At 36.7% G+C, this 14462-nt stretch overlaps 2 protein-coding genes across 2 annotated transcripts; both read right to left on the bottom strand.

The window, feature by feature from the left end:
• Positions 1–451: 451 nt before the first annotated feature.
• Positions 452–2435, bottom strand: LOC141428917 (uncharacterized). Its single transcript, XM_074088980.1, has one exon. It carries the CDS (start codon positions 2148–2150, stop codon positions 807–809), a length of 1344 nt encoding a protein of 447 aa, XP_073945081.1. The 5' UTR covers positions 2151–2435; the 3' UTR covers positions 452–806.
• Positions 2436–3707: 1272 nt separating this feature from the next.
• On the bottom strand, positions 3708–11643 carry LOC141428921 (suppressor of cytokine signaling 2-like). The gene is made up of 4 exons (XM_074088984.1): positions 10721–11643; positions 7529–7812; positions 6886–7031; positions 3708–5857 (listed from the first exon to the last, which is right to left on the bottom strand). The coding sequence occupies exons 1-4, from the start codon at positions 10794–10796 to the stop codon at positions 5530–5532; spliced, it is 834 nt and encodes a 277-aa protein (XP_073945085.1). The 5' UTR covers positions 10797–11643; the 3' UTR covers positions 3708–5529.
• Between the last annotated feature and the right edge of the window lie 2819 nt (positions 11644–14462).

The following is a 14462-nucleotide window of genomic DNA, read 5'->3' as shown; positions in this document are numbered from 1 at the left end:
CTATGTTGACTACTGTATTGTAAAGTCAATGTACTGGAAAACACATAGAAAATCCTATTGTATTAAATTATATTATAACACTGGTAAATAGTAGAAGTAGTCAGACCAAACATCACTTATATTCCTACAGCTAACAACAGCAAAATTTATTAGGAAAATACAAAAAGATACATATTTCATAATATTGATAGTTTTTAGTAATCTCTTCTATGTTTAATTTGATTTAAAATTTCATTATACTTCATCTCATTTGATAATTCTGCTGCTTATATTAAGAAAACAAATTACACATTATTAGCAACAAATAGCTTTGGCAATTCAGACTCTAAACGGATGACTCTGACCACAGATGTCAAATGCCAATTATCATAAGACTCGGAGTAGACTTTCTTTGGCGTATATGTTTCAGGAGCAACAAAGGTGCTGTGATAAGATATGAGCTCATGCGACTGGTCACCATCCAAGTCTGCGATCATCAGCGACTTCTCCTGATATGACAGGTCTGGTTGACACACTGGCTGAGGTGTTTGTGACTCCATGGGACCCCGCACGCACAGCTGAACTATATCAGTCTGACTCACATTGACATTGTGTGTTTGTAAATTGTCAAATGACACTAACACTATTCTCTCTGAGATGTCATGAGCAGTAAAATTATCATATTTTATAAATGACGAGATTGAAGCAACATTGATCATTGGTCTGTAATAAAATATGTCATTGCTCTTTGGACTCTGGTTTTGCACATTGTAACTAACATCTTTAATCTTCAGTGCACCCTCAGCGAGGCGTGCACGGTTCCACTGTCATAATTTTATTACAAAGCCTCGGATTGAATTTGCAAAGGCAAAGGAGCTCGGTCTCATTGCGTAAACATGGTTGGCCGAGTACTCCCAGCTAATATTGGTAGAGTTATTCCTCCCAAGAAGAAGACGTAAGCTAACTCTACATTCATCTGGACATTCACCTGCATTATCAACAATCAGTTTTCCAGGTCCATTGGTGAATGTCTCCCTTGTGTTACCAATACTTTTCTTTAAACTCATGTTCTTCTTCTTAGTGCCATTACTTTGAGGGAACACGTGACTGATCACAGTCTGATCTAGCTTTGCTAACTTCCTATGCAATGCGGAGTGAGATGTCCACCTGAAAGCTTCTGATGAACCATTTTTGCACAGATAAGTAATGTTGACAAGATTAGATTCAGTGAGAAGCTTGACTGACAAGCAGTCATCAATGGTCATTGGCTCACCAATTACATTCCCTGTTGCTCCAGAAATAATCAGTAAGGAATTATGATTGGGGTGCTGGTTTACAGTGGCCACAGTCAGAAGATCATTAACCTTATCTTTATCCATATCCTTTATTATGATGGGAAAGTCTATTTTTACAATGCTACCAAAGTCTTTATCATCTTTATGTTTGTGCCAGTAGTATGTTCCAGAAATAGGGTTCAGAGCAGCCAGGAAGCCTTCCGAGCCTGACACAATGCAGTCCTTCTGCTTATCTCTGTTAACATCAATGAGGTGGCAGTTGATTTCAGTTGGGATTCTCTCCTCCCTTGTGAACCAGCCAACTTTCCCAGAATTACCAACAATAAGCAGCACACCATTTATTGTTTTATTGTTTTGCTTGTCCGGCTGTCTCATGTGATTGCCTCTGTAGATAAATATCAAGTTCTTTGTGTGAGGTATGGCCCCCTCCACCACTTGTATAGCGCCGGATAATTCTATTTCCTCATAAGGCAATTCCCAGCTAGTTGTTTTGTCTTGCCATTCATTAGTGCAGCTGCCATTTTCTGAACAGGGTATGCCCCAGAGGAATACAACAACAGTAAATATACAGACCAGTATTGAAGCGATGAAGGCGCAACGGCGCGCGAATGACATTTTGTTTGAAGCATCGGATTGCAGAAAGCTGATGTTGTCCATAGTGCTCTCTACTGTGTTAACGTTAGTGTTGAAGTCGTCCATATCGCTTAAGCTAACGTTTTTGGACGAGTGCAGACCACTATTGATATCCAGATTGTTGCAACTTCCGAGGGCTTTGGAATGAGCATCTTCGTCCAGTTTGTGCTCGTCTTCAGAGTCAGATTCAGTAAGTATTTGCTTCAGCGGTGCGTAGTTACCGCTGTTTCCATTTACTGACATGGCGCATTCACTCGGTTAAGCCGGTTTCCCACATTGTTTATTTGTAAAAATTTAGAAGAGTATATTTATAACTCTTAGCAAACCAATGATGAATAAATAAATAACAAGGATCAATACTACTTGAATGACGTTACTTACTACCGATCAGCAGGGCTACTACGAAACTCGAAGTTCGTGTCGTGCTGTCCCTCTCGCTCTCGTATTAAATAGTATAAGTGTCAGAGGGACCGCACGACACGAACTTCGAGTTAAGTAGTAGCCCTGCAGATGACAGACAGTTATCACAGTGACAGGAAGGACAGACAGCGCAACTGTCAGAAACGGTGAAAGGCAAAGAAGTTACGATTCATACAGCTAAAATACTTTTAATCGTAGAGGTGGAACGGCATTCGTTGTTCTGCTCTGCGTGATTTAAAAGAGGATAAAGAACTTCTTTATCTAAATAAAATAAAACTGGCATGTAACGATAAATTAACGTGGTAATCATGATTTGATTACTTATTCCAATGACTTTTTCACGCTTTTTCATTACAAAACCAAATTAGCAGTCAACCATCAATGAACTCAAGCAATATTAATTTCTAATTTTCCGGCTCCTTTTATAAAAATGCCTGGTTGTTCTACGCCTTCGTGTGGAGTTCCAGCCTGCGGTCAGTGGGCGGGAGATGCCTATCCTGCTCCATTTTCCGGACCTTGTAGTGGCGTCTGCATTGGACCTTGCGGGCGACCCTTTGGCACTTACAGCTGGCGTTACGGCCCTAAGTAACAAACATTACCTTGTTGTCAACATGAATCAATAAAAGTTACCTATTTAAAAATATTTGATTGTTTTATTGGAAAAATATGAAATTATTGGATATTAGAAGGAAACTTGTGTTGTTCGCAACCGCATTTGCGAATCCATATACTTATAGAATCTTAGAGCAACACGGGCTTCCTACGAAGCTCCGGTAGAATAGATAGTAGGTACGGGTAGTTTGAGACACGAGTGCCAGTGCGGGTAAGGCCCTGTCCACATTATTCCAGTAAAACTAATTGTTCCTGATTCATCGTATTCCTGTTTCGTCGCATTCCTGATTCGTCGTATTCTTGTTTCGTCGGAATTGTCTATATATAATTAAATCTATCATGCAGTAAACCAGTATTTAACAGAAAGGAAGAATTTTTGTATTCCAATACAATGACAATGCGCTGCTGGTTCGATCTATTGTAGCTAAAATAGTTAACATCACGGATTCACGGCGCCGCAACGTCATTCCACTGGAATAATGTGAACAGAGAACTCGCGCCGCGCTGGTAAACAAACACTACACTCGCCGTACACTGCCTGCAGTCTACCTACTCGTGACGACAACCACTGCAATGTGGTTGAAACGTTGAGCTATTATTACTCGTTATTAGCGTGATAATCCCCGTGCGTGATGTATAATAGTTAAAATAGATGGATTGCTGTACCTATTCTCAAAAATGTGTGATTCTGTTTAGATCGAAATATACCCAAAGTTATACCTACAAAAACACTGTCAGTGGAGGTAATAAACCAATAAAATGCAAAAAATTAAGTAAGAATGTATATTTCGTTTCTGTTTATAAATTATTTGCAGGTTTTTTATACATTAGTCTACACAAACATAAACACACGTTTCTTTTCTATTATGTCACACTTATGTTACACAATTGGTGCTTTCTCCTTACAAAAGGTACAAAAATAACTTCAAAATAAGTGAATAGTTTCTGGATAAAACGAACCTATATAGCGCCGGTCGCGTACACATTTATTTATGCTGCGTTGCTTTCAACGCTGAAATACTGTAGGGATATGGTTGGACGCAGATGTGCGTTTCAGGCAGTCGGAATGATAGCGTACCAAAGGAGTGGCAGTTTGGCTTCGAAAATGTAATTAATACTGCAGACTTCTGAATAAAAAAACTAAAACAACGCTGACTTTTCTTTCAAGATAAATTCTTAGAAAACTAGCAAACATAACAATGAAAATGTACAATATTACATAACAGTCATGTTGTAAATTAGTAAGGTTCCGCACAAATTAACTTGTAATAATTTAAATTCAATGGTGCGTGTGAAGTTCCCAATCCGCACTGGGCCCGCGTGGGAACTATGGCCCAAGCCCTCTTGTTCTGAGAGGAGGCCTGTGCCCAGCAGTGGGACGTATATAGGCTGGGATGAATTTAAAGAAATAAAGTTATTTCGAAACCAAACAACACCCAACCCAGAGCGCACAAGCATACTTCAATACCATTCATATAAGGCCAACAAATTCACTTTTTTATAATTTTTATAAAAACTTTTAAGAGTACAGAATATTCTCTCGACTTTTCACAAGTGAGTTTGAACTTAAAATGATTGGTGAATCCTAAAAATTAAACTAATTGAGATTATTTAAGGTACACGTTTCTATTCTATATTAGACAATGTCACTAGTCACCCGCCTCTGGCTCTACCACATCCGCCGCCACGACACGTTGTCGTGACGCGGCGGTGAACGCCTCAAAACGTGCGCCATCACATGACGCACTACCATTATTATTCTACTAAGCTAGACTTAATTAAGAAATAAATAGAAAACAAAACAAATCGAACTATTTACATATTCAGCCTCAAAAATACTTTCATACTCAAATATCCTTGCGGGTGAATTTTTTATTATGTTGTGAAGTGTTTAATGGCACTTGGTAAGTAACATAACACTAATGGCATTCACATTATCAAGTTGTGCCAGGGACAATAAATGACAGATAATACATATACCAACTGAATTTTAAGTCTTAATAGGAACAGAATTTAAGCTTCAGTAAATAAAACTAATTCTTAACCGAATAATAAATAAGTTAAATAGCTCTCTAATAAAATAGTGTGATGATTTCTTACTTCAAATGGACAAGATAGGCATTAGGGAACAGTTAGTATTTATGTATGTATGTATCATAACAATGTAATCTAAGAGCAAACATGCCATGGCGACAGTAGATCGGTATAAACAAGTTCGTCAATTTAATTATACATGCTCGGGAAATCAGTCTTGCATTTTTTCTCAAAATAAACTTTATATACAAACATAGAATTGGCTTTTTAAAAATAATCTGCATTAATTTCACTAAATACCATAGTTGAGTCCCAAATTCACACTTATGTTAAAATACACGTTAATTATTATAAATAATATTTTCGGTAATTATAAAAGGATCCTGCCCTTTATAGCAACCTGTGCTAGTTAATAGTGACGTCACGTACACGTACGCGGATATCGCCTGCCTATTCTATAGGAAACTGATATCTATAAGGTTATTACAGCTATATCTTCACTAGGCGTCGGGACGCGATTGGGCTAAATAAATATTAGTAAAATATAATTCGAGTGTTAGATTGAATAGGGGTATTCGCCGAGATAGTCTATGAGTGTGGGTGGGAGGGGAAGGAGCCTGTGTTTGGGAGCGCTCCATAGTTTAGGCGTTAGGGGGTTCGAATCTAGGGCTTTGTGGACGGCTAGTCTGGCCGCGTGGAGGAGGGAGGGAGGAGATTTTTTGAAGGGGGATTTGAGGAGAACAGGGGAGTGGGGACAGCCCTCTTGGTCGACCCAGACGGTGCCAGCAACGTTCTTTTTGCCCACGCGCATGTAGTGTTGTACCAAATCCACCACACACCGGAAACGAGGCACGTACTTCGCTAGACGTTTTTCACAGTCTAACCTGAAACCAAAAAAGAAAAACATTAGTACCATGGACTAATAATATCCTAAGCTAATATCCTACTCATTTTATAATGCGAATGTTTGCGTGTTTTTTACTCGTTCACGCTAAAGGCCACTTCTTTTCCCGGTATTCCCACGGGATCAGGATTTGCATAAGTGAAATCTGAAAATTTAACTACTCCACTACACCAAATTCGCGAAACGCCGGATCTTATTTTTCACGTGAGCAAAGCCGCAGGCGCCGCTAGCGGACTAATTTACAGTAATAAGTATGTGTAATTTGATTCAAATAAATTGCAACTAATATTCAAGACATGGCACAGGAGGAACAGCATTGCTATTTGTAATGAAATCCTGTATTTTCACGAAACTGTTTTTATTTAATGTACAGAATGAAATGCACCATCATTCAATAATAAGGAAACAAAAGTAAACATTTCCATGTTCATTTATCACAAGGAAATAATGATGTAATTAAGATGGCACCTCAGTCAACACAAATTGCGTAAACATTTCACAGTATCCGTGTCAATTTGTATTTTTCTAAAGGTCTTTATTTTAAAAGCAAGCTGTGACACCCTGTGGTTTTGACATACCGCAATTTATACAGTAATAGTTTTATATATTGAAGTATTTTTTTTTGCAAGGGATGCTTATTAGACAATAATTAACGGATTTCCCGCGGCTTTACTTGGAAAGTGTATTATGTACTGCTCTCAGCCAAAATATGAATTAAATCGTGACTCCCAACAGAATTCTCTGAATCTTATGAATGGAGGAAAATTTTGCTTTAACACCTTTGCAGTAGTATCTGGAGTTACAGAATGAATAATAAAAGGTAGTTTGTGATGCCGATTGTAGCTCCTTCCACAACCTATGTCTTCTCTAATCCGTTTCGAACCACTATCTACACAATCCATTTTCTTGAGCAATAACTTGATTTTTTTCTTCATTATTATTATTAGCTCTGTGGTCTGGAGTATTAAGATGCTGAATATTGCTTAGAATCTGCAGGAAATTTCTTACCTAAAGTATCCACATTCATAGTGTAGCCTGACAGACGTGGGCCCCCGCTCTGTCTGTACGGACAGTGAGAATATGTAGTTCCTGTCTCCTGAGTCTCGGATCACGAAGGCTCCCACGCTCGCCTCTTTAAGCAAGCATCGGGCACCCTGCAATGACAAGAAAACAATAAATATTAGTATTTTATTACATAAACCTTCATGTAATATAATACATTTGAGGTAAAATAACAATTGATTAAATCTTCACATTCAAATTTTGTACCTACTATAATTATATTGATTATCAACATAGTGTATGAAGTTATTAATTTTTATTGTATCCTTAATAAGTTTTGTTAAAAAATATTTATTAGTACAAGCTTTTTTTGCTGGCTGTGCTTGCATTGCACTGTCATAACTATATCGTCACTACTTTTAAAAACCTCAAAATCAATAAGCTTTCTAATTGAACTTTATGAGCATTATTTGAAAGGTGAATTTTGTTGATGTGCTGATTTGATTACAATATTTTTTTCGATGTAGTGACAATATCTAATTTCAAATCAATCCCACTGGAAGTGGGTTAAAACAACTTCCAGGATTTAAGTTCTAGGTTAACTAAAAGGCTTGTAACAAAATGCTGATAATAACGTCAGTGAACTCACTTGCCAATCCAAATTCCCATAGTACCACCCGGACAACCGTAGCGCTTTGACCGTGTCCGCTAGCCGTCTCAGCTCGTCATTGTACTGGGAGGGCAGGAAGGGAGACGTGGGGGCGGCGTACGGGGCCTGGGGCAGATAGGTGGGCTGTATCGTGAAGGGCGGCGTGAGGGGGGGCTGCTCGTGGCCCTTGCAGGTCAGCGACACGCGCAGCTGGTGCCGGCAGTTGGGGCAGCAAGCGACCCCCGTGGGCCAACTGTTGAGTGGCACGGCCACCTCGCTTGCATCTGGAAAGAGGGAGAAGGGGTTTAGTGTAACTGTAGGCGGCGAATAAGATATGGTGTAATAATTGGGTGGCAGTTTGGGGCAATCAGAATGAGAGCACTTGAAAAAACTTTTTTTCTGAGAGAGGCCTGTGCCCTGGACGTATATAGACTGAGATGATGATGATGATGATGAGGGCGAGCAAAAATCTCAGGTCCTAGATTTAGTTGGGTCTGCAGCACAAAAGGTACACTACAATATGCCTTGAGACCTAAGATGGTGTTATGCCACTGTAGATTTTGTTAAAACTGAAGTCAATTGATAATTTCTCTCATTAGCTAAAGTTTTCATATCATATTTACAGTTTGTTTTTCGCATGTAAGAGAGATAAACTATCTTAGTTATACTAATCATGAGAGCATAGGGCAAAAATAACTAATAACTCCAATTTCTTATGAATTTCATTGCAAATAAATCAATAATGATAAGGTAAGTTACAGTTAGTGAAATTATGGGCAAGGCAAAACAGTACACTACACATAAGTAAACTATATTATAATTCTACAATCAATATTATTACAAATTCACTGGCCTCAATGTAAAATTCATGGAAGTAACACGGTTATGACAAAATAACTGTTGCATCATCACTACCGAAAATAGTTGAATAACAATAATCACATTTAGCTAGAATAAGAAGCTACTTGAGCGTTAGGCTTAAATGTGACAACTCATTTGAGTGTTTCCTAAGATAATGACAACTCAATAAGCAGTATCAAACAGCAAACAGTTATCAGAAGAGTTGATTCAAGTGATTAAGAAATTATGTGTGACTTTGAAATATTATGTAGACCATTATACACTAGCTAGGTATCGTTGTTTGGGATTGGATGTGTTTTTAGAAGCTCTTTAATGCAGATCATGTTTCAGATTCTTTTATTTTCTACAAGTGACATAATATCTTTCGTTATCTAACATAAATTATGTAAATTGTATACTCTTATCAGTTTTAGCCACTAAACTAAATCAGATAACTTTTGTGGTGCAGATGTACTAAAATATAAGAAGTTATGGTAACCGATAAAGATAAGTAAAACATTATGATAAATGACTACTCAATACTTCATTCCGTTACTATAAAATGCCACATTTAGCGGCCTATTGATTAAAGCCATAAGGTTTTCTATGTCAATGGGTCAAGGTTTCAATCAGTTACATAATGTTCTCTAGCACACATAAAATATCCTGATATATAAGATCAGCATTTATCTTTTGTACTATGAAAAAGTTAGTAGTTAAAAAGAAATAAATAAATATTCTCATGCAGAAGTGTCTATGATGTGCAAACTATTGTGTTATAATGTTTTTCAGGTTTCAGGTTTCTATACATCTTACTAATAGTATAAACTGAATGTAATTCTGTCTGTCTGTTAACTCTTCATGCATAAACCAATAATCAATTTAGATGAAATTTCATATGGAGATAAATTGAGACCCTGAGATGGTCATAGGATGGCTTTTACCCCTGAAAATCACATAAGTTTCGGCAAGATAGTGATAAACAAATTCTTGGCAGACATTAATTTATGGTCTATTTGTGAAACCTAGACATTAATTTATGGTCTATTTGTGAAACCTAGATACTGAAATGTCAAATGTAAAAATAATGTGGCCAGCATAAAATTAACAGTGCTGCTCTTTGATTTCGGTTTCCTATATAATAGTAAAAAATCGGTAAAACATATATTTTATGATAACAAAAATAACATTAAAGCATTCAATATTCTACTTTCTATTTTGAAAATATAAATGCACTTTTACGATAAAGTGATAAAATCGAAGCATAGGTTGTTCATTACTCAGTGCCAACGCAAAACTGGAAAAACGAAGTTCATATTGCACCGTCCCTTTCACTTGTGTATTAAATGAGATAGGCATCAGTGGAATGGCAACATCTGAAGTTCGAGTTTTACATTTCCGGATATCACACAACTATTCATTCATGTTTTTCGTATTCAACATTTGTTACATTACTAGTATTGTGATTGAATGTGTTCAGTGTGTTTTCTCGTGTTATGGTATGTGTGTTTTTATGGTAAGCATTGAGGGGTATCGTACTTAGAATGAAATTGAAACTTAAATATCAACATTTATAAAAAGTAGAAATATCTCCAAGACAGTCGCATTTTATTAGACCCATTTTACCTTTTCTAGAATGTCCTAAGTGCCCTACATGTTAGTATGTCACGGATCCGTTCCTTATATTAATATTTTATACATATAACATAGGTACCTACAAAATCTTTCGGTGATAACCGGTTGCGGCACATCACTATTTATGAGACGCAAAAAACAGGTAACACATGAAACATCATTTTAGTATCTCGGATTAAAAAACAGACCATACAAGATGTGAAAACAAACCAGCTTTCTTATCTATACTGTCTCATAAATAATTCCAATTTTGCATAGCGCAATGTTGCAATAATGAAGAGATAATGCTGAGAATATACTACAAATGTAATATTTCTCATCTATTATTATTGTTCAAGTTTATCCTGACAATTGCTATGAAGTAATGCTTACAACCACATTTACTGCAGCCTTAGAAAAGGCCATTGTCTTTCCTTATCAAGATATAAATATCTCTGTTGAGAGATAAAACTCCACATGTAAATTTCCATCAAGCTGCTATACACAGAGCATTGCAGCTATATGTTCACTCCTAAAATAGCCACACTTCCACACTGGAGTTCTTGGAAATCCATTATTATTTTTTACTAGATACCCATTTACATTAATACACAATTGAAACTATATGACGCCAATCAAATCAAACTTTCATAAAGATTATGATAACTTCAGATAGAAAAATCTAAAGTTAACGTTAAGATAGTATATTTATAAGAAAAACCTAAAATAAAAACTTACATTGCGGATATAACCTCGCGGCTAGAGTCATGTTTAAAGGACTAATGGTAGTCTCTCGTTTTTCCAGCAAACACATTTGTCGTGCACTACACGGCGGCCGACCGTGTGCTCCACCCGTATCCTCAGAGGCCACGGTTTATCACAAAAGAAAAACACAGCACAAATTCCAGTAACTCGCACTCACTGCCATAATATTCCTTGAGTAAAATTATTCCGTAAAGTTACACGAAAAATCACAACAACGTAAACTTTCAAAATAAAATGTAATATTAAAGTAAATTCACGAACAAAACGTCACACTGACAAATAGGGTTGGGCACTGGCCGTGCGTGAATGAATGATAATCTCGAATGACACAATAAATTGTTTAGACAAAGATCTTGTTCCAGTTTTTCTATCTCAGAAACAACGCGCTTGAACAACCCAACAAGACAACTGATGTGGTCGAGCGACAGCTAACAACTGAGTCAAGTCAACAGACGGCGCCACTAGTCTATATTTTACACTGCCGCGCCGACAGTGCCGAGCGATAACTGCGATGTGATACTACTACCGCCTATGCAGTCTGCTAACGAACTGGCATTTCAATGCGAATTGCGAATGAAACTTGCTGCTAGCATGCCTACACTGTTTGTTTTCCGAGAATCCATTCACCTACCAACAATGATTTAACCATTTTATCTAGTCATTGCCATTTTGCATTGTATATATTATTCCTCCGTAGCTATGTTTCTTAGTAAAGCGTAGTAAAACGTGCTTTCATATGTGCCTATTTTATAATGATCTATGTACTGTCACGATTTTATTGGTCATTCAGCATTTATTTATTTATCTAATTAGATATATACCTAATATGTTTAAAATAATTCTTATGGCCACATAGCTACTTGAACCATCCGTTAGTGGACTTTCAAGCAAGTAAGATATATTAATAATAAAAATAGAAATTATTTCACTTTCTACGAATTTAATAGACATTAAGTAATTGAATTATTCCGAGAAATAAGTTAGTAAGTACCTAAGTACCTCAGATTGAGTTGTAGCCGGTAATTATAATATAAATAATAAAATTTTAATAATGAATGACACCAGATTGAAAATAAGACTAAGTAACTAACTACTTACTTACTAGCTTAGGGTTAGGCTGGTACTTATGCTTTTACTTACTAATTATTACTTACTTTACTTACTTAAGTTAGTTAGGCTGGGTTAGTAATTCATAGGTAGTTGCAACTTCAAACCAATTAGGTATACGGAGGTAGGAGTCATCGCACCTCTCCTATCGCTTTAATCATGTGGGCTTCTGAGAACGTACTATTGATTGCTTATCAGTAAGAGGAACAGCAATAATGAGTTACGAGAATAAAATTTATCGGGGCACGCAATAAACCTTCACGTTTTGAATGATACAGTTTTTTTCAGAGCAACGATCGTTTATTATGGTTTTTAATCCACTAACTCTGATCATTATTGTACGTTTATGTATTATTATTTAGCCAAGGGCGATGGTAGAATAACAAATTACATTGTTTTTTTTTCGCAGCAAAACAGACGTTATTTGTCCTTTAAAATCACTCATGTGCTTATACAAGCAACAGTATTCAGTGAACAATTGGATGAAAATCATTCCCCATCGGCATTGACATCGCACATTCAGGACGCAGGTGTTCGATTCGCGCGCTGCGGGCCGCGCCATAGAGAGCGAGTTCTCCGTATTGCGATTATATTCGGCGTTCTTGGAATCCCTTACCTGCGCCTGCGCCGCTTTCACAACCATCTGCCGCGCCGCATGTCATGTCACGTCAAAAGAGGCAGCTGTTACATAGAGCACTTTCATAAGCGTTTCATCATAAATTAGTGCTTGCTAATAGCCACAAAAATTTGCAGAAACAACATAATTGATAACTTTACTTCCAAAAAGTGCTCTACTTGTCGTTAGAAATAAATGATAGATTAATGTCGTATTGAGGAATAATACTGAGTCTGGTAGGTACTTCATTATTTCACGTTTTTTTTGCTTTTGTTCTTTTTATCAAAAATAAAAAAATTGTCAAAAATTACCTAAATAGAAACTGAATGACGTAAAATGTTACATACATATTTAAGTAACAGTTTTCCCAGACATTATTTTATTGCTTTAATCTATTAAAAGTAAAGGTAAATAGGTACTACAATGTCATATTTTTGCAATGGATACCTCTAAATTGTTCATGGTTAATGAGAGTACATAATATAATACTATTAATACTGAAAAAAGCCGTGGTGGCCTAGTGGTTTGACCTATCGCTTCTCAAGCAGAGGGTCCTCTGAGTTTTTCGAAATTCATGTGCGGAATTACATTTGAAATTTACCACGAGCTTTGCGGTGAAGGAAAACATCGTGAGGAAACCTGCACAAATCTGCGAAGCAATTCAATGGTGTGTGTGAAGTTCCCAATCCGCACTAGGCCCGCGTGGGAACTATGGCCCAAGCCCTCTTGTTCTGAGAGGAGGCCTGTGCCCAGCAGTGGGACGTATATAGGCTGGGATGATGATGATGATGATGAATACTGACATGGACAATAAGTACCTAATTGAGTTTGACGTTGTTATGAACGGCGACGGACAGAAACGTTGTTAGGTACCTAGGTAATCTTTAGTTAGCGTTATGTTTCTTTCAACCCAATAATAATTGTATAGTTCTTTGTATGAACATAACTGTTTATTTTGTAAATAAAACATATAAAATAACAGATAACATAATTTATGTATTTTAAATATTCCCCACATCACTACACGTGTGAATGATTTGCTTTACTATCTATGGATGGTCTTATGTGTCTAACCTGTACATTTTGTGCTATCTGTGGAAATAAGCGGTTGGATTTGGATTTGGATTCAGTCAGCGGGCTACTACGAAACTCTAAAATGCACCGCCTCTTTCACTCGCGTATTAAATGACATAAGTGTCAGCGGGACAGCAACATACGAAATTCGATTTTTGCACTTCGTAGCATAGAGCCAGAGATTTGGAAGAGCATATTATTATAGAATAGAGCGAAAATTAGAGCAAAGCAAAATGCCTTTGAGTTGAGTGAGAGTTGAGACAGACCAGAGAGATGTAACTGGCGCGAAGATGAAGTGCGAATAACTACGAAATGAAAATGTTTAAAAAGTATAAAGTAACTGTTTACTATTAATTTTAGTGCTGTTGGGTAAATTATTATAATTAACATCATGTAAGTAATTAAAATACCAACGTAAATATCGTAAAAAACACGGCAAAAAATGTCTGCGTAGGTTTCAGTTGTGACTTGGTCACCACAAACCAATACCTTCACGACTTGATATACCTATTATTAAAAACTTACCTATTTTGCCGACTGCAGGGAGAGGTAATGTTTTTTTTTTTATTATTTACTTAAAACTTCGGGAGTGAGTGTTTGTGTGTATTTCTTACTCTTTCACGATGAAACGGCTTAACGGATTTAGAGGAAATTTGGTAGATATAATGTTTCTCCTTGTTGTTTCTGATCTATTGTCAAGAAGACATTAATATCAAAGGCGTATTATAAAGTTAATGATTATATCATGGACAGGGATATTTGGAAATAATTCCGATCCGCATTAGCGATCCCTTCAAATAGCGAACCTACTGTGTTAAAAATAATGTTGTGTTAAATACTTGTGATGTATACATATCATTTAATAATATTGTAAATCTGTTTAAAAAAAATATAAGTACCTCGTTAAGTTTCTTGCCG

This window comes from Choristoneura fumiferana, chromosome 6 (genome assembly GCF_025370935.1).
Source record: "Choristoneura fumiferana chromosome 6, NRCan_CFum_1, whole genome shotgun sequence".
NCBI classification, from domain to species: Eukaryota; Metazoa; Arthropoda; class Insecta; order Lepidoptera; family Tortricidae; genus Choristoneura; species Choristoneura fumiferana.
The sequence above is the reverse complement of the archived record's forward strand: the minus strand, read 5'-3'. Positions and strand labels throughout refer to the sequence as shown.

Bases quoted from the DNA above. Each gene is read 5' to 3' on its own strand.
- LOC141428917 (XM_074088980.1), bottom strand. From the start codon at position 2,150: ATGTCAGTAAATGGAAACAGCGGTAACTACGCACCGCTGAAGCAAATA.
- LOC141428921 (XM_074088984.1), bottom strand. From the start codon at position 10,796: ATGTGTTTGCTGGAAAAACGAGAGACTACCATTAGTCCTTTAAACATG. The intron at 7,032-7,528 runs GTGAGTTCACTG...TTGTCATTGCAG, and splicing joins ATGGGAATTTGGATTGGCAA to GGTGCCCGATGCTTGCTTAA. The intron at 5,858-6,885 runs GTAAGAAATTTC...TTTTGGTTTCAG, and splicing joins TATGAATGTGGATACTTTAG to GTTAGACTGTGAAAAACGTC.